The sequence below is a fragment of the Calypte anna genome, chromosome 1 (assembly GCF_003957555.1).
Source record: "Calypte anna isolate BGI_N300 chromosome 1, bCalAnn1_v1.p, whole genome shotgun sequence".
NCBI lineage: Eukaryota > Metazoa > Chordata > Aves > Apodiformes > Trochilidae > Calypte > Calypte anna.
The window spans coordinates 76,393,027-76,416,615 of NC_044244.1; the positions used below are offsets into that span (position 1 = coordinate 76,393,027).

Below are 23,589 nucleotides of genomic sequence, written 5' to 3' on the forward strand. Positions count from 1 at the left end.
ATTCTTTACCATTTCCTTTGAAGTACTGTGTTTACTATGGGTGCTCTGAACACTCTCCTCCCTGCTGTCATTAATTCGATTGTTCTTGCAGTCAAATGGAAAGTGAAACAAGATAAAGCAATTACTGTTGATTCCTAGTCTAGTTCAGACTCACTTATGCCACTGACAAGATTCTGCCTAGACACTACTGACAACTCCCTGACACCTACTCCCCGGAAAAAGAGCAAGGGTGCCCTTCCAAAAAAAAAAAATCAATGTTTTCCAAAAAAAGACGTGTGAGCTGTTTGAAGCTGCCCATCCCTGCGAGAAAAGCATTCCCACAAAAGGGAGTTAATCTATTTGAAGAGGCTCAAAGGCCAAAAAAAAGTCATGTAAAAACATGGAGCCGAGGAAGACAGCCACTGAAGTCGCAGGGTGGCATTTACAAGTGTTCCTTTTTAGGGGCTCAGATCTGCTGAGCAAAGTAAAGCCCCTAAAAAGGAACAGCAGGCAGCCTCCACAGCCTGAGTCAGGGTCTGAGGGTTTACGTATCTGCTCTGAATCAGCACCAGGAAGAGGCCAGGTTTGCCCACACTCTTTGGAAAGCTCAGAGCAGGACTGCACGAGAGCATGGGAATTCACACTGCACATCAGCAGTGAGATCGATAGATTGATCAATTGCTGATAGACTTTGCTGTGCTCTAAAGCAGATCTCCAGGCTGGGCTTCCTCCTGACAGCTCAGCAAGGGACAAAATAAGCATCTGGAGCTAGCAACTTGTTTTCCAGCCTCTTGTTTGCTCACTCACAGTTCACATTGTTGCACACTGGCTACTCAGAGCTGGTTTAAACCTCGCCTCTGATCTAACCCTGCAGACAGACCGCACACAGTTAATGCTTCCCTTCTGCAGAAAAACTTGCTCAGAGAATAAATGAAAAATAATCAGTGCTAATTTTACATTTTTCATTTCCAAGGCCAAATGACATCACTTAAGTGAGTCATTATCAAAGCCTAAAATTCTCTTTGAGCCAGCACTTATCACGAATAAACTGCAAATGCAGGCAGTCCTGTTACGTAAATGCCACCAGCAGATTACATTTTTGAAAGCTGCAGAAATTTGCTAGTCTTTATTATTTACTCAGCCAAATTTACTTTCTTGTCTGTAATCCTTCCCTTAAACAGAAGTTTTTGTAATTTATGACTTAGATGTTGATGAATGGTAATAGTAGTAGGAACTAGATTACTTACTGAAGACTTTGACTATCGTTGGCTCTTCGGAAACATCATCTTCTGTAACTAGCATACATACAAATCTCTTTTCATCACTGATTCTTGCATTCTTGATGGATAATGTGTAGTTTTCTGAAAGACTCAACCTGTCTTTGTAGTCTGGTACATCATCATACTGTACATTTTTTTTTGTTGATGATCTGAAGGCAATAAATACTGGAGATCCATTTGGCATTTCCTACAATAAAAGGATAAACACCTCTATTTTGCATAAACATTCATTTAGAAGTTCCTGAAGATCTGCAATTGGTAAAACCCTGTAATTTAAACAATCTGAAAACTACGTCAAATGGCTTTTTTGCCTGATTAACTTCTGCTGTACAAACAAGAAATTCAGTGTAATGTGAGAGCTAGTTTAAGACATGGTACACATTGAGAATATTGCCAGTAGAAATAATTTCAATTCTTTGGTTTAGTCTCAGCATAGCATAGGGCTTCCTCTAATGAAGGCTGGTGGTTCTGGCACCACTTCCTCTGCATGGAAAAGTATTTGAAACAGAATTTGAGTATTCGTGAATTAGGTTCAAAAGCCCTAGTTTCCTTTTTTTCATGGTTATTTTACATATTCATATTATTTTTCTGGGATATTCAGACTTCATTCCAAATGCAAGATTTAATCAGGCACAACTGCCTTTTTTATTCTAAAATAGTTTTTAGCCTTTTTTTTTTTCTTCTTTTTTTTAAAGGACTCAAGAGCTTGTGACATAGGAATATAAATACAATCAAATGTTGATGCATCTCAAGATCATCTGCAAAAATGCATTTTTCTAGATGTCCTCCTTATCTTAATCAGTATGCAGTTGACAACCTATAGAGGACCACAAAGTTGACAGCCTTGCACAAACCTACCAGATCAAAAATTTATTTTTCTGAGAGACAAAGTTACAGGCTTAGTTCTGCATGATTTAATTTCCCCTGCCCCTACACACACAGACACACCACACACAGCAGGGACATACACTATCTGCCTTTAAAAGGAGTAAGGTGAAAGGTTGACTCCGTTTTTATGTTCAGTATTGTGCTGGGGGCTGAAAACATTTTAATTCTCTTTTATCCCTTGCACCTTATGGCACTGATGCAAGAAGTGTTCCCAACACTGTAGTCAGCTTGATTCCAGAGCCCACAAAAGCATGATGATGATCTGACAAGAGATGAGTGGTGTCAGAGCCAGGAAGGGAGCAGGAGGCAACAGCCAACACGAGGCTTAAATTGCCTCAGAGTCTTTCCCTCTCTCCCACTTTTAACTCCTGGATTACTCTAGATGTCTGTTACACATAGGAAGGGAAGCATTGCCTTGACTCAATATCTGTAAAATCAGCTGTCAAGAGCAAATGGGCTCTTAAGTCTGTAACCCAACCCAGGGCACAATCACACACAGGCAGAAAACAAAGGGAGCTACACCTGCTTCTGCTCTGATACGTCTCATGGTGCCCCCAGGCTCCCACCAGCAACCTGAAGTGCTACTCCCAAGGCAGCAGAACAGAAAATGGAGTTCTTTCTTCTTCCAATGAAATAATTACTTGACCTAAAACCCCCCGCCTAAACTGACTCTATCCCTCTGCTAAAACAAGGGAGCTGCCCTAGGAGAATAGGTGTAAGTGTGGGCTGTGTCAAGTTTCAACAATAGCAATTGAAAGGACTTTTTTTTTTTTGCATGTTTGGTTTAATGTCCTGCAAGTAGAAGCTATAAGGTCTCCATTTGCTGCTTGGTACTTGTCCGAGACAAACAATCCAAATAAACCCATTATCCATTTCTTTTTTCTCAGAATAGCCTTGCATCTTCATATAGATGAACTCCTTCCCAAGAAAAGTGAGCAGACTAAAAAGCACATCCAACATCTTCTGAACATTTATACTGAAACAGTTTCACTGTTCCTTCTAGGGAATCATCCTCCACAGACTTCTGACTTCACTTCCCAAAATATGTTTGTGGAGCAGCAACTCTTGAGAGGATAAGGTCTGCAAACACTACAAACTTCCAGGTACAAGGGAAGGAACCAGGGGGGATTATGAAACACAGCAGTCTGCTGAAAAATAGGCAGGTGGATATCACTTAAAAAGAGAACTATGGAATATTAACTCTACTGTCAGTGTAAAACATGACCTGTTATTGCTGGTTACATTGTGGTTTGAGCACAAGAGGAGATTTCTCTGAACTTGACTGAGGCAGGAAAACCATTTTTCCGATGTCAGTCTGAGAAGCAAAAGGGTTTTGGTATCCTGGTGCTTTCTTCCACATACGCTTCCAGGTTTCATTTGACTTTTATCTGCTTATTCTCCTTTTGCCTCTGGATATTAATTGCATGTAGGGTAAGTGCATCCTGCAGTGTTCCTACTGTAGGCTGACCAATACAATGAGGAGAGCATGGCTGGTTTTGTCTCTGTTCTCTAAGCACCAGACACATCAGAGTGAAACCACCAGCAACTCTCCTACGGCCAGGTCTGTCCTCTTTTTTTTTTTGTGCATTAAACACACTGAAGCATGAAACAATGAGTGACTGTCAGACCAACCAGACCAGGGGACAGCACCTTCCCAGAGCTGAAGCATGCCCTGCCTCAGGCAACCCACTTCAGAAGTATTCAAATGTACAAGGATGGCTCCATTAAGCAAGTGAGACACCACTGGGTAATGTGCCAGATCTTTAATACAGGTTGGCAGAGAACTCCCAAATAATTATTTCTCTTGAACAATGGAATTAATTCCTCAAACCTCTAATCAATGCTTGGCAGAAATTATGCAGACTGGGTTCTTGTAGTCTTTCAAACACAAGCATGATTGTCGTTGTATTTGAGGCAGAAATCATTATGATTGGTATCTTGTATTCTCACACACCAGAAATACACAACTTCTTATACCAGCTTTAATAAATGTAAAGTAAGCTTTACTTACATATTTCCATTTTCCAAACATAAGACCATCTGGTACTTCTAGACGACAAGGCATAGTTATAGTGTCTCCATATACCGCATTTACGGTGTACAATCCCAGAGCTAGAGGAGAAACAGAAAGAGAGGAAACAATTTTAAGTGTTTTCTTGAACCGCCACATTCTAGCTGATTCTTGCTTCACAGCTATTACAAAAGCAGAGCCATGCCCTTTGTAAATGGGTATTTTTCAGCATATAGGATTCACAGAATCATTAAGGTTAGAAAAGGCCTCAAAGATCAAGTCCAACCAACAACCCAACACCACTGTGACAGCTAAACCATGTCCTGAAGAGCCATGGTCATCCCCAAACCTCTAAGAAAACTGGATTCCTGATCTAAATGGATTTGCTTAAGCATTATAACCTCTTCGGACCCATGTTCCCTGCTTCAGTCATCGGGAGCCAAGTGGATTCTGAAACAGAATTTCATCCACTTATCTAGATGAACACATGTGCTGCAATCCTCATCCATGGATATTGTCCCAAACTTAAAACTTGAAAAGGAAAATCTCTAAACATTTCTCTTCTTGATCTGAAAAGATCAAGGCCACTTCTGCCTAGAGAGGATATGTTGCTATGCAATATTGTGAGGAGCAGACAAGTGATATTCTGACTGCTGCACTACAATAAAAACTCAGGAAAGAAAAAAAAGAGAGTGCTGTGTAAGTGCTAGTTTCCCTTAAACCTGGCAAACTAGGCTGCACTTTCAGATTTTTGAAAAATGACGTGAAATACTTCTATGAATTATTTAATAATAGCTTTTTTTAAACCTCAGCATGATGTTACTGTGCTAATGCTTACAAATTTACGGGATAAAACTGACCCACTTACTTTCATTGTCTAAAACTTGATTTGCACAAAACCAACAGACCCTAAAGTGATGAAATGAAATTAAAATCAAGGAAGTTTAAAGGGGAAGATGTTACAAGTTGGTGCATTTACTATAATAGGTATTTGCCTTGCTCCTATTTCTTGTAGTTACCCTTGCTTGCTGCTTCTTACAGTGGAGGGAGGCTTTGCCTCTGGTGCTCACACAGCATCACTGAATGTGCTGGCTGCCTGCTCTCACCCACATGCTTGCTGCTTTTATCAGTGTGTTCCTCCCAGAGACTGAAGAACTACCTCTTTGCTTTCCCTTCATTTGCAACTGGTTCTACAAAATCAAGGGCTTGCTGCATTAAAATCTTAAAAGAGAGCAGTGGGATGCTGGTGATGTAGCCAGGGCCACAGAAACACCCAATCCTTCTAAACACATTTATTTTTCTGGGGATTTAGCCCATCTTTCTAGAGCCAGAAAAAACAACTTGTTCCCATGCACTCCCAAAGACAGAGGCCCAGCCTCTTTATCTTTTCCCAAGGCAGCAACCAGAATGACCAGAGAATTCAGCTGAATGCATATAAACACTGTATAGGGAGGTTTTCTCAAGGGATTTTTTTTCTTTAAACAAAATTTCTTTTCAAAGAGCCAAACACCGAACTTCTTGCCTACAAGATAAATCAGACAAACTCCATAGCATTTCCCTTAAGTGAGGACTTCAGAGCCCACTGTTAGCACCAGGCACATACTTATCATTTGTATTACAGTGATAACCAGGCTGTGATTTGTGCTGTGTGGTACTGCACAAAGAAACACTGTTCCAAAATCCTTCCCTACAGAAGCTTACATCTCGGATGGTATCATGCTTCAAGGCAGAAAAGCTGGCAAGCAGACTGGAGTTCAACAGGCTAAAGGAATGTAGGAGGTAACAGGCACCACTACCCACACGTATCTTAAAACTTTCTTCACACCACTCCTTTTCAACTAAAAAACTGCTCCTCTTCTGATTCCATTATATGATTAGTCACCCACATACATTAGGTACATCATTCACACTGTAAGGACTGCATCCTCTAATCTGCTGTATGGCTTACAAGGACCAGCTGTTTTCTGACAAGAGCAGCTGGTCCACTAGATGGTGCTGAGTAAGTGCAAACTATGAAAATTAAATAAGTAATTTTTTAAAAGAAATTGGCTAACTTTCATTTTATGTAAATAGGACTGATGTTTTACAAGATCCAACTCTAAATGGGAGTAAAACTCAAAGCTGGAGCAAATTTTTTCCTTGGCTCTCTCGCACTCATTCTCATTCTGATCTCTAGGAGGAGGACAATGCAACTTCAGCTTTGCAACTTGAATCCCAATTTTCCTTTCTGCTAGAGCTAGAGAAACAGTCCTTTTAGGTTCCTCTCTCACAAGGGTGCAAAATTACAAGATACTTGCAAATATATCTTCAATTAGTAAGCTGGTTAGTGCCCATTCAAATTCCAGTCATTTAGAAAGTTGAAATTCTGTAATGGTATTTTGCATCACACAAAAAAGCAGAAACTGCTCCTCCTGCTAGGACACATCCCCTATCTGCCATGTTCTCTCCTAGCCATTTGTTTAACCCCTGCAAGTTGCTAAGGTAGCAAGTATATGCTACCAAAGACTTGACAACCAGCCTCACTAGAGGATGAAACTGTTTCTGGAAGAGATTTGCATCTATAGCATTCAGAGCAGGTAAATGATGTACAGCCTGACAAAAAGACAGGCTAGCCTCTGATTTTGGAAGAACCCTGTCAACTGAAAGGCATACCTTAAGATGGACAAAACACCACACCCCAAATCATGTCTTGCCATAAATTCTGCCTAAACTAAAATCATTGTTTTCTAGAAATTTGTTAACAGAGAACAAGAAAGACATAGGTTTTACTTTAAGTACTTTAATAGTCCTTACAAGAATATGAGGTCCTACTTGAAAATTTTATCCTCCCACTTTTGTAGCCACAAATCTAGGATATTTAAGGATTGCAAACTAGTGGAATAAAAACAAACTTTCGCTTCCTAAACAGCAGTAATCTCTGTAAAATAACTTGGCAAACCTATGCACTTAAGACACAAGCAAATCAAAAACCACCTCAACAAATCTGGAAATTCCTCTCTCTATTGCCATTATTAGATATATGTGTACAGTGGTAGGATGAAGAAGAAAACAGAAGAAAATGGTTGCTTTGTGGTAAGACAGTGCTTACCATCAACTATTACTTTCTGAGAGTCCTCCACATAGATTCCAGACCATTCTAATAAAAAAAAAAAAAGAAATCAGGATCTACAAATATGTAACAAATTGCTCCGTGCCCTAGCACAACAGAGGGTCTGTGTCAAGGCCCTTGTATCTCATTAACTGCAGGAGGGTGCAAAGGGAACTGAAGGGAATAACACTACGAGAACTCACCAGAAATCATGCCGTCTTGCTGTATTTCTATTGCACCTTTCAGTATAATTAAGAGCTCAGTCAGCTCAGCCCCTGCCATCCAAAACCAAGCCAGTGCTGTTAATAAGAACCCTAATTCAGAAGCAGAATCTCATCCTGTCTACATCAGGAGAAGCTCTACTTGAAGTAGCTATGAATTATATCTATATTGTAGCTTAATCCAGCTCACTTCCCTTCCATGTCTTTATATACAGGTTTGAGTAGGCTGAGGCTTAACTCATTTACACCTCTTTGATCTAGTGCTGAAGAAACTCTGAGCCAGATTAAACCCTTCCACGTAGGTTCAGACACAGGAAGAAAGCAGCAGCATCAGGAGGCATGACAACTCAGAGAAAGATCCCAGCAGGACACTGCTAAATTGAGATGGCTTTTGCTATTGATGCTTTTAATTACAGCGCTTGCCATGTCCCCATAGCAGTCCTCGCTAGCATCCATTCTCCTCTCTGCCTGTATTTCACAAGGGAAGAACTGAACAGTACTTACATATTTGGGTGACAAAACAAAAAAGCTGACTACTTGCTCAGAGGCTTGAAGGTAGAGGAGGTGCTGCTGTTATTTTAGATCCTCACATTGAGCATACAGCGCAGGTCATAATTTAGACTGATTTTTATTTTTAAATCAATGGGACCATAGAAGAGGGATGGACAGAAGGTGAATATCTAAAAGTCAGGAAGGGGATGTTTCTCCAAGGAAATAATAAAAGCTGTAGGAAATGTGATAAAAGCAGACATGTTTTCCACCTCTACCTTCCATTTGAAATACCAACTATTTTTCTTGCTGCAAACACCTTTTTTAAGTGCCTTAGTTTTGTGAAAAACATAGAACAGAACAAGGGCTGTTTAAACACCCTTTACATTCAAGATCCATGGGAGACTGTCAGCCTGGATCTGAAAACGATGACTAGCAGATGACTATGCTCAAAAAGTCATCTTCAGCAGCCTGCTCAGCAGCCTCAAGAGCACAGCTTAATTCCATTTACTAAAGCAATGGAAAACTGGGAAGCTGAACTTCACTCCACACCCTGAAATGCACCGATTTAAATGATGTTTTAATCTATGAAGATCTTCTGTTATTTTCCTTCTCACCTAATTTTTTCCTGCTGATGCTTCTGCTCTGGCAGGTTCAGCAATGATAACAGCAGGACACATTGGCTGCAATGGTTCTTTGCAGCAATCAGCAGAAGTGAGCAGGGGAGGTGAAACAGCAGCTTCTGGGATGGAAGTGTCCAGGCTCAAGAGATACTATGTCTATTTCACATGTGCTTTGGCAACTGTAGTTAACTACTTTGAAAACTCCAAATTAGGACTAGCACTCCAAACTTTCACTTGAGGTTTTGGCTCTCCCCTCTTAACTCCAGGTAGCCTAGATCAGCTTGTACTTAATATGTTGTGACAGGTTAAAAAGGTTAAAATGTGAAATATATGATTTTTTTAGTTGCTTGCTATTATCCCAGAAGTAGCAACAAGAGGATTTTTCTTTCTGCCTTGCAATTCCTAAAGAGATTTTGGCTATGCAGGTGTACAGGTAGATCATCTTGAACATCCACTTATGTACCAGCCTGAATTATTTCCTTTATGAAACATCAGTATTTCACAAAAACAACAATTATGTGTTCTAAAGAACAGGAATTTACCTTTTAGAATCATAGAATTATTTAGATTGGAAAACATCTTCAAGATCATCAAGATGAACAGTTACATAGCACTGCCAAGTCCACCACTAAACCATTTCCCTAAGTAACACATCTACACATCTTTTAAATACCTCCTAGGATGGTGACTCCAAAAAAACTTATTATCTTCATTGAATGAATCTGACTAAAGACAAAAGGATGTGTGCCTGTGGATTTGCTATATAAACAGAACATTGTTTCTATATTTACCTGTATAAATAGTGAAAGAAATCCACATGTGGGTGCATCAGGACTTTAAAAGGACTACTGGTCACAAAAGAATCTGGAATATTACCCAAAAGCTAAGCTATTTGCAGATGAACATATTCAACTGCATTTAATATTACATATGCTTGTAAAGGAACATAACAGAACTTACTGAAAGGTTTCTTATATTTTAGCACAGCAATTATTCAATGGGTTTTAAACCCTGAAAAATGTAGACTATTTTATCATGAAAGGAAAAAAATCCTCTATCATTCTCTAAGTACTGATGTAATGGACAGCAACTACCTTTCAGAATCATAACGGATAACTTGAGCTCCTTGAAGATGTGAAGTAACCGACTGGGAATGTGCATTCTGGGTTTTTAATCTGCTTTTTTTGTTGGGTTTTTGGTGGCTTTTATTTTTTTTTTTGGGGGGGGGGGGGGGGCCCCAATCAAAACAACTGTGCCTTTGAAAGACATTGAGTTGTCTTTTGACAAGGTCATACAAGAAACACCTACTTAACTCCAAAGACACTGTAGCCAAACCAGCACAAACAAGAGCAGTTGTGTTAAACACCGAGTTTTGGCATGTACTCAGGCAGGTTGGGAAGATGGGGCCTGGCACCCAGCAACATGAAGGCATCAGGCAGGAAACAGGCAGGCATCTAAAGAGATACTGAAAACACCAGCTCTGGTGAGCAAGCATTAAATGGCAGCAGAATTCAGCTCTCATTACTCTACACAAAGCATTAGCTTTGTTTAAACGCATTTTTTCCTTATAAATAACACAAAAATACTATAGGAAACACATCAGAAATCTACTCTCCTAGGAACACTAACAAATGTGCTCCTATTCTTTTGAAATTCCATACAAATCAAATATTTTTCTTATTAATACCAAGAAGCCAACTATAATTAGAAACTAACTGAGATAGCTTGTCCCATCTAACGAAGGCTGTGTGGGCTCTATCACCTTATAAATATAGCAGTTCTCAGCTCCTACCTCCATCTCTGGTCAAGCAGACCCATGTCTGCTTCTCGATGGCATTTTGCTCTGTAGTTCAGCCAGTCATGCACTGCATGGGATGAACAGTTTTCTTACTACCCAACCAAACAAAACACCAGTGCTGTATGCCTCTGTGTTCACAAACCAGACTACTCAGCTGCTGTTTATTTCACTGAGGGCTATTTCTGCTCTACGATTTCAAAACACCCATCTGCCTCAGTATTTTGGTGGCTATTTTCCCCATTTCCCGCACTAGAATATAGCTTTCACATCTGGATGCTGCCTTCCTGGAAGCTTTGCTTGCAGCTTGATTTGGAACAATTTTAGCAGAAGCTTTTGAAAAGATTGAGGGGAATTTCAATCTGCAAGGCAGAGGTCTTAGAAATTACGGCCTTCCAAGAGCAGATAGGTTTGTAATAGATGCTGCAGTGCATCGTTTACAGGGATCAACCATTACTGTAAGCTTTACAGGGATCAACCATTACTGTAAGCTTTACCCTCGGGAGGTTCACACCGAGCATTTCTCTGAAACATTTTCCATCATCCTTGCTGCTAAAGGAGCACTCTGGAGAACATACAAAATAACAGCTTCTTCTGTCTGAACGAACCACAGTGCCTAGATTGCATCTAAATAACCATAACTAATAAGCTTTTGTCTGCTTAGGAACTTTTTATGTCAAGTATAAAGCAATAATCATAATCATCAACAGTTTCTAGGTATGCAAAAGATGCGCAAAGGAAATTTGTCAGTAGTCATAGTCTTAAAATTCAAAGGTCCATCATTAACTACATTATCGTTACCACTTGAAATAAAAGTGGGGTTTTTTTTGAGTGCTTTTCTACTCTGTTAAGCTTTCAAACTGTATAAAAAAAGCTCTTCCTAGCATTAGCTTTTGCAAAGCTTGAGAGTAAACTATCAGTTCAAAGCTCAGTAACTGATATAAAATGCTACTGCAAAATGAATCATTCCTGTGAGCACATCAACCTTCATACCTTCCCAACTCAGCCTCTGTCCAATGCCCAGATCCAAGAAGACAAGGGAAATTAAAATCAACAGATCTGAAATGGGACCAGCAAAGCTGTTTTTGCTTGGCAGCAGAATGTGCATATTTGCTTTTGAATCCAGTCCCTTTACATGAGGAAAGCTCCAAAATCAGCTGAAGTACCAAAAGCAAAATCCACAAAAGCCACCAGAGCCTTTGTACAGCACAGTCTTTGTTACAGCAAAATATTCCTTTCAAAAGGAAATTCCTAAGCTACTTTTCCACTAACCATCAACCTGTGATTTCAATGGCCTTCCAGTCACACCATTTTACAGAAACCCTAGCTTTTGCCTCAAAATTATGTAACTCTATTTTGGGATTCAGTGCTAATCCAAAATCAGTCAGCTTTGTTTTGCAGACTCATGTGCAGGTTTAAATTTTCTAGACAGTTGAGTAAATCTCACAAGTTAAAAAAATTTGCATATACAGCAGTGTTGGTGGAGGTAGTGAATTCTAAGCAAGTATTTACAAATAGAACTTACAGAAAAAAACATCTACCTAATTAAAAATGCTTGAATTAGTGTAACGCTAGCAGCGACCATGCTTCCACAACATCTGGGTGGAAACAAATCCAAAGACACATCCAACATTGACAAGGGGTGGTCAGCATCAGAAAATGCAGCCACGTGGCTTTATAAGCACTGTACAGTGGAGGAAAAAACCTCTTTCCCAGCTGATCCACAGTTGACACTGCATCTGAAAGGCCACTGTTAGTGATTTACTTTGATGAGAATTTTTACAAAACTTTGCTTAGGATAGTCCTCATAATTCAGAGGAAGAGATAAGATGGCCGGTGTGTCTTCTTATAAATAGTTCCTTTAGTCATGGCTATGTCTTGGAAACAAGTATGATTAATGGTGGGGTTTTTTTAACATACTGGAAATTTGAAAATAATTTATTAAAATAGTTACCAACATACGGTGGGTTTTTTTAATAAATGGTCAGGCCTACCTCCCAAGAAAATGAGTTGTAGCTTACTAGAATTTTATGATCCGAGCTATCTGCCAAAAGTTGAGCAGCAAATGTGGGCAAAGAGTTTCAGAGTCAATGCTGCAATGAGTTTCAACTTTAAAGGTTACACCTAATTAAGCAAAATGGGATCAACAAAGCCTTTGCAGCTTGGTGAAACTTCTGTTTCTGAGGCTCTGGCTGCTCCTGGAGCATACTTCTGTTACTCTTCTCAGCTGCCCTTTCAAAGCATTTTTCCACTTGCTAAAATTACTCCAATTGTTTTTTTATCTTTTCATTACGCTAGTCAGCAATGCTGCTGTGTATCCAATAGCTTAAAGGGATTTAAAAGTTTCTATTAAGTCAAATAAAACCTGTAGCTCAGAAATAATTATCTAAAATCCCCAATTATATTTTGCTAAGATTACATATTTTTTTTCTTTTTTTAAAAAGAGTCAATAGACAGCATACTAAAAGAGCTAGCACTCTTGCTTTTTGATAACTTGATATTGACAGTGTGGATCAATACACCCTGTAGGCTAATAGAAAAAACACATAATTTATACATAAATGCTGAATAAGAGGATAAACAGCGTGTGCTTTTCACATCAGAACTATGGAAGTTTTGGTTTTGTTCAGAGTTTATTGCCCTGTTGTCCTAGATTTTAAGTTGATGTCAAATTGTCAGTACACCAAGGGAGAAGACTTTCTGAAAAAGGAGCCTGAACTTTTTCCACTTGCACCCTTCATCTTGCACATGCTGCTGCTTCACTGCAGCAAAGAGGCCTGGGCAATGGAGCAGATGGACCATCCATTTGCAGTTCTTTTAGGAGTTAGGCACTAAGAGGAGTATGCCTTACTGATCTATGCTCTAGCTCTTGCATCAAAACAAATAAAAAATGGTTCAAGCAAGCCCTTAGACCTTTGAAAATGTAGCTGATTCAAAGCATTTTCTTCCCCCTGGCATCAGCCAGATACAAGGACACACACAAAGACCCACATCAGAGGAAGCACCCTGAATCCACCTACTCCCAATCAAATATATGGAAGGCCACACTGACAGAGCCAACAGCATAATTTAAGCTCCTTGGTTTTCCTTACTTGCATTCCACACCTCTTCTACTTCCTCTTAGTGAAAACTGTATGGTTAATATACTTAGGGCTTGGTAGTAGAGCAACAGATGGGAATTACCCATACCTCCCACTACAAAGATTAAAAAAACCCAAACATGAATAAGCAAAACTTAGTAACAACATACATTATACAGAAGATGTACTTCAAAAAATTTGTACACATTTCTTACACTTAAGCATGAAGGAGTCTTGAGAAAAACCAAGATAACAGAAAGCAAATCAGAGGTACATTTTGCAAAGTATTAAAAAAATAAAATCCCTGATCACTCTCTTAGTTAAAAGTAAATAAATGCAATGGGAAAAAAATAAGAATTAGGAAAAATAAAGTAGCACAAAAAATTAGAAAGAACTAATGCAGCTAAATCAATGTTACTGCAGTTCTCCTACGCACAGGAATCTCAACAGTAGACTTTGTTCTAACCACTTTCCTCTTACAAGATGTCTACATTCTTTTTGCAGTCCTCCTTATGGGAAGAAGCCCTTTAGGATCCTTCCAGACTGAAAATTAGTGCCTGACACTTTTTAATAATGTAGCTTTCTTAACCATGCTTCAAATCATGATTTGGTGTGTCAAGTTATCCTAGAAGAAAAGAAAAAGGCCAGATCTCTACTACTGAGTACATTCCAGATCTGCAAATGCTACCCTCTCCATTACCTGAATGTTCACCTAGGTATTTGCTTACTCTTGCAAAACTATCCTAAGGTTCAGCTCCCTAGCTTCTGCCACCAACTTGTTATCTACAATCGGAATTCCTTTCTGCAGCAAACAATTTACAGCATGCAGAGAACAAGCTGCAGGGAAATGGCATTATTTTTGCTTCAGTTCCTTCACAAGTGCTCTGAAACATTTACAGAAGCCCCAACCACATTACTCTAATAATGCTATACACCCCAATAAATAAGAAATAAAATGTTTGGTGAACACCAGCTTGATAGGCAACTTGCAGAAGTGCACAATGTACCAAGACGGGCACCCAAAATTGTGCATCCAATACAGTGTATCACAGGACCATGTTCTTCCTTCCACAGCTACTTAACAGGCAACTTCCTGCCACACTTCTCTACTGCAGTCACACCAGAATTGCTGCTTATCAGTTTTAGCCATTTTTATTCCCCAAGAAACCAGCCAGCTTGCAACAACAGAGCAAATCATAACCAGTGACCATAAGGTGTATCATGTGTACATAGTATTCTTTTCAGTGAACAAGCTTCATTTACTTGTGGCAATAACCGTGGGCTAATCACCTCATAAAAAAAAATAAAAGCCTTACAGAAGTTGCAACTTCAAAGGGCACAGATGAAGGACAGATTTATCCTTCCGTAACACTGAGTGGGTGGAAAAAGCTGTATGTGCTTCAACAGAAAATGTCCAGCCCTTCCGAATTAGAGCAGTAGATTGGTAAATGGAAAGCATCAGTTTTATGTGTCATCAGGTGTCTGTGCTTGGATGGACACCCTCCGAGCTGATGATAGGCTTTTAGCTGCTCCATCTGTTTTCCAACTGCGTTCCCGACTGATAAGGGAGAAGACAAAGCAACACAGATGAGATGAATACAGCCTCTCTGAATCATCAACAGGTCTTTGTTACCTGGAGACAAGACCTATCATTTCAGTGATGGCACAATAACATCAGTGTGAGGGGGGGGCAAAGCTCATTGAAAGTATAATGCTATAAATCCTTGTGATTTATGCTAAAATAAGTGACTGACAGCTCCTCCGAGGCCCTCTTTAGATTTAGTGGACTCCTCACAGACACAGCATTTTAAATTTCACAAATGCCTGTAGCCAGTCCTGGTACTGGCAACTGTCTCCTGCTGTAGGAGGATAAACTGAAGGAAGCAGATGTTCAACTTTCACCAATGGGAACAATCAGCATCACCTTCATTTTTAGAAGTTTTGTCTTTGCCTGCCTTTCTTAACCAGTAAGCTGAAAATCAGCAGGTGTCTCAGCAGCACAAATTGCAAACTTCATATAAAAAGAGTTAACATTACACAGACTCTTATCCAATCGTGAGGAAGCAGAGTGATTTTTAATAGTCTCCAGCTTCTATAAAAACATGCCCTAATTAGCACACACATTTTAAAAAATGCTGTGATACTTATTCTGAAGAAATCCTGAAAACTAATTATTAGTTCTGGAATGCTTTTTTCTTTTTAGAGCCAGATGGTGCCCTCCCTAAAATATCAAGCGTGGAGAATTATTTATGTGAGCTTTGACCATGTCTGGACAGCTCAGGGAATGATCTATGTTTTTAATGCCCTGATACTGACAACAAATCTTTTTAGTCTAAATTAATGGGAAACAAATGCCGCACGGTAAAGATAAAAGTGACTTTGCAAAGTTTTATTCTTCAGAAGTTGTCTTTAAGAGACCAGGGACCTTGGAGAAATGTCAGTACTAACTAGTGTAAGTGAATGGAGGCAAGCCATGGCACGTGATCATGACAAACGTGGTTTTAGGGTTCTGTGTGCATGAGGGTAATCAAAGGTGTCCAGGATAAGGTATCTAAATTTAGGTTGGATTTAATTGGGTCTCGCAAAAAAACTCCACATCTGGAAGCCCCTTGTGCAAAAAAAAAAAACAACAAACAACTAAGCAAGCAGAATAACCCAAGCCACCCTCCAGCAAAGTAGCAGCTGCCTTCAGTTTCCCACAGGTACAAATTGGCATTTTAGGCTGATTTGCTTTAACTTTTTTTTTTTTTTTTTAATGTTTTTATGTATTCCATCTTCTTTTTCTCAACAGCACTTGATTTGGAAATTCAGTCTCAAAAGAGATGTTCACAGCCTAAGCCAAATCCACAGAATTATGAGACAGCAATGAAGAGAGTCCCAGTGCAGGCACAGGGTGCAGCCCCTTCCCCTGGAGCATGGCTTCAGCACTTCCCTTTGCTCACCAGCTGCTCCCAGGTTCTTCCTTCCTGGCAGAGCAGAATGGGAACCTTTGAGCAGAAACCCACACCTTCTGCACTCAAGGGCTGTGAACCTGGCCCTTCAGAAACAGCACTCAAAAGTATCCTTTCAAAACAAGTCAAGAAAAGCCTAAAAATATCAGTCTTCCTACTCTGCGATGACTGTTTTCACCAGTGGATCTGAAAACAGTATCACACAGACACTAGCTGCTATTATACTTATTTTAAAATAGCAAAGCAAAGGTTGATAATACCTTGTCAACTATGAGTGAGGAGGGCTGGCAGCTGTGGCAGAGCCAGGAAGGGTAGGAAGAAGCTATGGACATTTGGAACAAAATAAACTTGAACTGGGTGATAGACCACCAGGCTGCAGAGTTGTAAGTGCAGGACCACTCACTTGATACCCTTGGCATTATCCTAAGACACCATCATTTAATAAGCATCATGTTTCTGCTTTAAGGCTGACATACCAACAAGTCTCTCAAAGTAGCTTCACACTGAAGTCTGTCCCCTGTGCACCAACACTTGGTTCAAGAATTATTTTTCCTCTCTAGACGGCCCATATAAGTACCTGAAATTGGCTGCTATAATAACAAAATGGGTCCAACATAAAATTAGTACTCTTCATAGATATTGAAAAAAAACAAAAACCCTCCAGATGTTAAATACTCTGAAATCAAAACAAGGTACCTTATATAAATCTGAAAACATCTGAGCAGGTTTTAATTATCTGAATTTATCTTAGGTAGAGGTAATTTCATTCTCTCATTAAATTGCTTTATGAGCTATTTTGTACATAAAAATAATAAAACATATTTCCTTCTCAAAATTACTAAAATGTGACAGCAGCCCACATAATTCTTCCTTTGCTTTGAGTTTCTAAGAGAGTACCATATGATTTGTCTGAATCCCTCAACAAGAGGTTTCCTGAATCCAAACTTGATTGATTTGGCAGCTCCTTTAGAAAAAGTAGATTTCTGTAACATATTTTAAATTTTATTCTAAAAAACCCAACTTGTATCCTTGTTGTAAGTACAAGCAAGCTTTTCCACATTTTTCATTTTCATAGCAAAGGTAAATTTTTCAGCTTTAATTCAAACACAGTATCTCTGCATATGATTAATAATTTTTTTTTTTTTTTAGGCCTCCATGCCTCCCCTATATCTCACAGTATTAGGCTCTCCAAAGATCTGGAAAACACAGCAATCTCTTTCTTGAACAGCTATGCAATCTAAATAAGAAAAGCAAAAAATGAGATGGGTCTTATTGAAACCCCTGTTCTTCTACAAGGAAACTCTGCACGAAGCTCTTGCAAGCAGCAGAGGCCAGGCAGGCAGCATTTAGAAAGATCATTACTTTGCGTAGGATTTTCCACAGTCTTGTTACAGAAGATCAACCTCCCTAGGACTTGTCTCACAGACCAATCAAATTAAAATGAACAACTAAAGCCTTTTCTAAAGAAATCAGCTTACGGGCCCAAATGAAACGCAGTTTTGTCCTGGATTTTGCATCAGGTTGAAATAACTTCTGTATTTCTCAGGACGGAACCTATAGCTAGAACAGAAATTGCTATTTAGCTGCACTTCAGAGAATGAAGTAGTTTGTCATCCTAGTATGCTTCTGTGCACCTAAAAATAACTGAAATACAGTTACAATACATCTTCTTTAGAACCGCATTAGAGGCTTTTCTTTCCACCAAAGGAAAACAAAGCTCAAATGATTCTGCTGCTCTCAGGTACCCCCCACAGAACACAAATGAGTTAAGAACTTGATGGTAATTACCATTAGAGTTTCACAGGAAAAAAGGAGATACTGAACAACCAGAAGCTGGGGAGGAAGGGGAAGAAGAAGAAAAAAAAACAAAAAAAAACAGTGACCAACAGAGAAAAAGGTTGCAAAATGACTTTACAGTGACAGGCTACCAGACCATCATCCACTGTGAAGACTGCAAGGCTCCCAGGTGTAGACAAACTTTCACAGGAACCTCCACTGGTTTCATCTCCAGGGAACACAATGATGGGCACAAAGCCACAGCAAAAGTAGCCATTATTGGATCTGCCACCTCTCATTTACTTAGTTATTTCTCTCACACCTCTGTTTTCAGTCAGTTCTGTGGAAAAGACACTGACAACATAGTGGTATACTGTTCTAAAAGTATCACTTTGTTACAGCCATTATTTGGAAAGCAGGAAAACAGGAGAAAAGGTTTTCCACCCAAAAACCATTATTTAGGGAATTCGTTGGGTGCAGCAGATTTGCTGTACCAAGCACAATCCTGACTAATTTTACAGAAGCAATTCTAATTAGGCAGGAAATGAAGAATGGTTCCTTTCAGGCTGGCTGAATGAACAGTGGATTGATTTAAATCAAATCACTGATTTTAATCATGAATTTAAATCAACCAAGCAGGACACCTTGATTTAGCTCATCAACTTTAATCTTGTACTTTTTACTTTTTCCCTAATGAAAGCTCATTCATTTGTTAAGATAATACGGGGAATTGTAAAAGGCACACACCTCATGTTAAAATGGATTAGAATTCTTATTCTCACTCAACATTGATGACTTATGACTACAAAGCTTGAGCTAACTGATTCTTTTTTAACAGTTAAAAAGCATTGCTTTTAAAAATTGTTCCAGTTTGAAGGCTCATACATGAAAAACATTATAAATTATTTAGAGACTGTAATAAATCTAGGCCCTGGTATACATAAAGGATTTCTGCTTAATTGTCTTCTAAATATATTTAGGCAAAACATCCTAAAAAGCATCCAAAGTCTATTCAACCTCACAGACTTTAAAGTATTTGTGTCAAAGAACATTAGAGCCCAGTAAAAGGTAATGTGGACATTATTTAGGGAGACCTACTGATAGTCTGAAACCAGATACTATGACTCAGGATTCTCTCTCTCTCTAAGAAGTGAAATCTGTCAAGGTACTATTTTGGCTTCTGTTTATAAAAGAATGAGGAAAGTGTTGATGCCAGCATCATCACCATCATCACAATATTGAACTATTCAGAATACTTTAAATATGAGATAGAAATCCTGCTAGATACTGCCCAGAAAAAAAATTAAATAAAATTCATAATGTATCATGAGGAAAAAAAATCCAAAGCAAGAGTCAGCAGAAAGGAAGAGGACACATACGGACAGGCTCATGAGGGAAAAGACCCGGAGGTGACAGAGTACCTCCGGGTACCAACACAAGACATACTTCTCCATACAAAACTCTGCAAACCGAATACTAAGTTAAATACAAGGCACAGGTGCAGAAGTCTTGTATATGAGTAGTCTCTTGTTTTAATTGTACGTACAACTTTTCAGTCTTTTGTTCAGAAAAGGTTCCTGATGAAAAATAGCAACTTCTGCTCCTTGTGAGCAACTATTTAAATAGCAGAGTGCTAAGGCTCAGCTAAAAATGAGCAATGACGAACTGGTGAGGCTTTATTCATGAGTTCTGCCCCCAGCAGGCATTCAAAGCTGTGGACTCAGAGCTGCTTATTTCCATGTCAATGTCTTAAGCATCTTTCCCTACTCCCCTTAGCTCTGCAAAGCTTTGACAGAAAGATGGGGATGGAGCCCATCCCAAATCATTTTAAGCCAAAGCAAACCTAAACAAACCATACAATTCTTCCCCAAAAGATTAAGCATGTTTGATTTGCTCAGCCATATTCTACCTCAGCAGTCTCTGAGGATAATTTTTTCCCTTTTGCTGACAATGATTTTGAGTAAGATTTGCATTTGAATTTGAAATGTTCAGATAACTTTGCAGTACTTTTCTTTGCAAACTATGGGAACCCGAAGTGCAAAGTGGCAATCTGCATATCAAAACAGATGCAGTAATTCTGGGTTTTGATTGGTGTTGGTTGGTTCTTGGGGTTGTTTTGTTTGGGTTGTTTTGTTGTTTTTTTTCCTTTTGATACACCAGAGAAAGAAGGACTTCTTAAACATCACTTGAAAACAGACAAGTGATAAAAACAGCCAATCCAGAAGGAACATTCAGAAGAAGAACAAGCTACAGTGGGTAAATTATGGAAGATTTAAAAAACCCTCCAAATTGTTGGCCTTTGGCATATATGTGCCAGATAAATGAAAATAAAGCTTAGATGACAAGGCAGACTGTCTTTTGCTTTTTGATTAGAAGCTTCAGCTATTTAGTTTTGTGTATTTGTTCAGGAGATAATTTTCTGTGGGCCAAACTACATAATCTATGCAGGAGTAGGACCCCAGATAATTGAAGTTATCTACTTGCAGCTCCAAGAGGTTAAGAGAAGAATGCAGCTGTGGGTTGATTTCTTGGGTACCACAACCCTGGAGGTTTTAAATAGAGAAGTTTTACATCATCTTGAATAGGTCCAAGCTTTCACATAACAATAGCACATAACCATGACAAAAGAAACACTCTACAAAATCATGGCTGTGATGCCAGTTAAGAGTGAAAGTGGTGGCATTAGGAGATAAAATACACCGTGATTAATTACTAACAGTGATAGTATATTAGTCTCTGAGTATCTTTTGCATAGTATCCCCCTACATCCTAGGATGAAATAATGCAGTTTACACCATGGACCAGACATGTTTTGAATGCTGGATTTGTTTGTATCACTTTCCAAAGTTATGAGCCAAGTTCATATCATTGGGTGTGGATCATTCAATCTTGGATTCCCCTTCTAGCAGAGGGCAGAAAACAGAGACAGAAAAACTGTCTCAGTGTCAGTGCTTCACATTCTCCTCTCACTATTCACATCTGCATCTTTTAAAATTACAGGTTTCAAAAAAGTAAATACTCAATGCACTGAAAAACTTGAAAAAACTTAACATACTATCTATCCTAAGAGAGCTTCTATAAATATGCTGCTAGAGCTGGACAATACAACTGCTTCAAATGCTATTTTGCAGGGCACTGAAGACACTTAATGAGACACTATCATCCCATAAATTTATCATACACAAAAGAAAAACAATAATCACAGAATCACAGAAAGTCAGGGGTTGGAAGGGACCTCGAAAGATCGAGTCCAACCTCCCTGCCCAAGCAGGGCTACCTACAGAAGGTCACACAGGAACACATCCAGGTGGGTTTTGAATGTCTCCAGGGAAGGAGATTCCACAAACCTCCCTGGGCAGCCTGTGCCAGTGATCCCCATATGTCATCCCCATAGTATAAAAATTTCTTCTCATGTTCATATGGAACCTATGTTCAAGCTTATATCCATTGCCTCTTGTCCTATCATTGGGCATAACTGGCCAAATCCTCCTGGCTCTCTCCCTTTACATATTTACAAACATTAACGAGGTTATCCCTCAGTCTCCTCCAAGCTGCAGAACCCCAGCTCTCTCAGCCTTTCCTCATCAGGGAGATGTTCCACTTCCTTCATCATCTTGGTCACTCTGCTCTGGACTCTTTCAAGCAGTTCCCTGTCCTTCTGGAACTGAGGGGCCCAGAACTGGACACAATATTCCAGATGTGGCCTCACCAGGGCAGAGTAGAGGGGGAGGAGAACCTCTCTTGACCACCTTCTAATGCACCCCAGGATGCCATTGGCCTTCTTGGCCACAAGGACACACTGCTGGCTCATGGTCATCCTTCCAGCCACCAGCACCCCCAGCTCCCTTTCACCTATGCTGCTCGCCAACAGCTCAGTCCCTGATCTGTACTGGTACTTGGGGTTGTTCTTATCCAGATGCAAGACTCTACATCTGCCTTTGCTGTAATTCATTAACATATTATATATATAATATTCTCTATATATGATATCTATATAAACACTATATATATATAAAAAAGAATATATATATTTTAATATATATATAATATTTTTGGTACGACAGAAAATGGCTCTCAGCCAACAACAGCAATAGTCAGAATGGACACCTACACCACTATAAACCTCAGGCTGTACAAGCTCCTCTGACAGTAGGAAAGGTGCACGGTCATATAGCTGATAAATGCATATTTTACACTGACTGTATTTATTTTGCTTGAAAACCAATAAGCTTCCTAAAATTCTTCACTAAAGAGAAAAACCAAATTTTTTGGTAAACAAAAAAAACCCCAAAGATAAAGAGCTGATAAAGAACTGATTTCATGTGAAATTTTGAATTTTGTATTTCACACATATCACTGAAAGTCCAAACACATTATAAAAAAGAAGGGAACAGGTTAAGGAACTCACTACAATTCTCTGAGATTTTGATCTTCAAGTTCCCTCTTTTTAAATGCATAAGGAGAAGATGAAACACAGTATTTGTGGCTTGGGTTCTGATTTAAAGTTGCAGCTGCATAAATATCTGAAATTTAAAAGTAATTCCAGCAACTAAAATCTACCTCTACATTTCAAATGTTGTCATGTACACTTTTTTATCTTAGTGGAAAATATTGTTGCAGTGACCATATCAAAATATTAGAAAGCAATTATTTCAAATCCCTATGTCCTCACCTCCCTCCCTGCTCAAGCCAGTCAATCCACCGCAGTATTATCTACCATGTTGCTTCTAAATTAATGCTCTTAAACACATCAGTCAGTTTTCAGGCAAAGCAAAGCAAAAGACATTATGCTTTAGGTAAGCCAAATACCTCACGTTGAAAGATTAACTGCTAGGAAATCTGTATGTTCTATATCTAGAGTAACAAGCAAAGTATCATCAGAAAGCCACAACCAATCTATGAATATTACAGAAAGGAAGGTCTTTTAGTGAGAGATCCAAACGTGGAATGAGGACACTTCTATTCTGGTTCTCCCACCAAAAACTAAAACATTGTGCATGTAGCATTTGGGACAAATTGCTTTCAAATTTATCTTTCTATCAGCATTCATGTTTAAGACAGAACAACACAGGAAGCAGTGGCAAAGGCCCAGGCCCACTGAGGCACGCCAGGTCTGTCACCAGAATACAGCACACATGGTCCTTTGGCTGATCTGTATTTCCACTCTAGGGATATATACTACAAGAATAAATGTCTTTGAAGTAACCACAAAACTATATAATCCAGCTTCCATGGGTATTTCGAAATAACCTCCTGGCAATGCACAGTCAGTAGAGAAATTCACAAACTTCCACAGAAAAATCTGAAATTAGTCTGACGGTGACAATTCTGCATGACTTTCTTAGGCTTTTATGGCATCTCAGCACTCTGTTTCTGGGGAATAAATAAACTGAACAAACATAATAATA

General features: G+C 39.1%; 1 protein-coding gene across 1 annotated transcript in view; it reads right to left on the bottom strand.

Moving 5' to 3' along the window:
• The window catches only part of ALCAM (activated leukocyte cell adhesion molecule), a 39,963-nt gene extending 35,680 nt beyond the window's left edge, over window positions 1-4,283 (bottom strand). The window contains exons 1-2 of the mRNA XM_008496805.2: window positions 4,159-4,283; window positions 1,227-1,446 (exon numbers count right to left, since the gene is read on the bottom strand). Coding sequence (XP_008495027.1) covers window positions 1,227-1,446; window positions 4,159-4,212 — 274 coding nt within the window. The 5' untranslated portion in view covers window positions 4,213-4,283. The remainder of the gene's footprint in view (window positions 1-1,226; window positions 1,447-4,158) is intronic.
• Window positions 4,284-23,589: the final 19,306 nt, after the last annotated feature.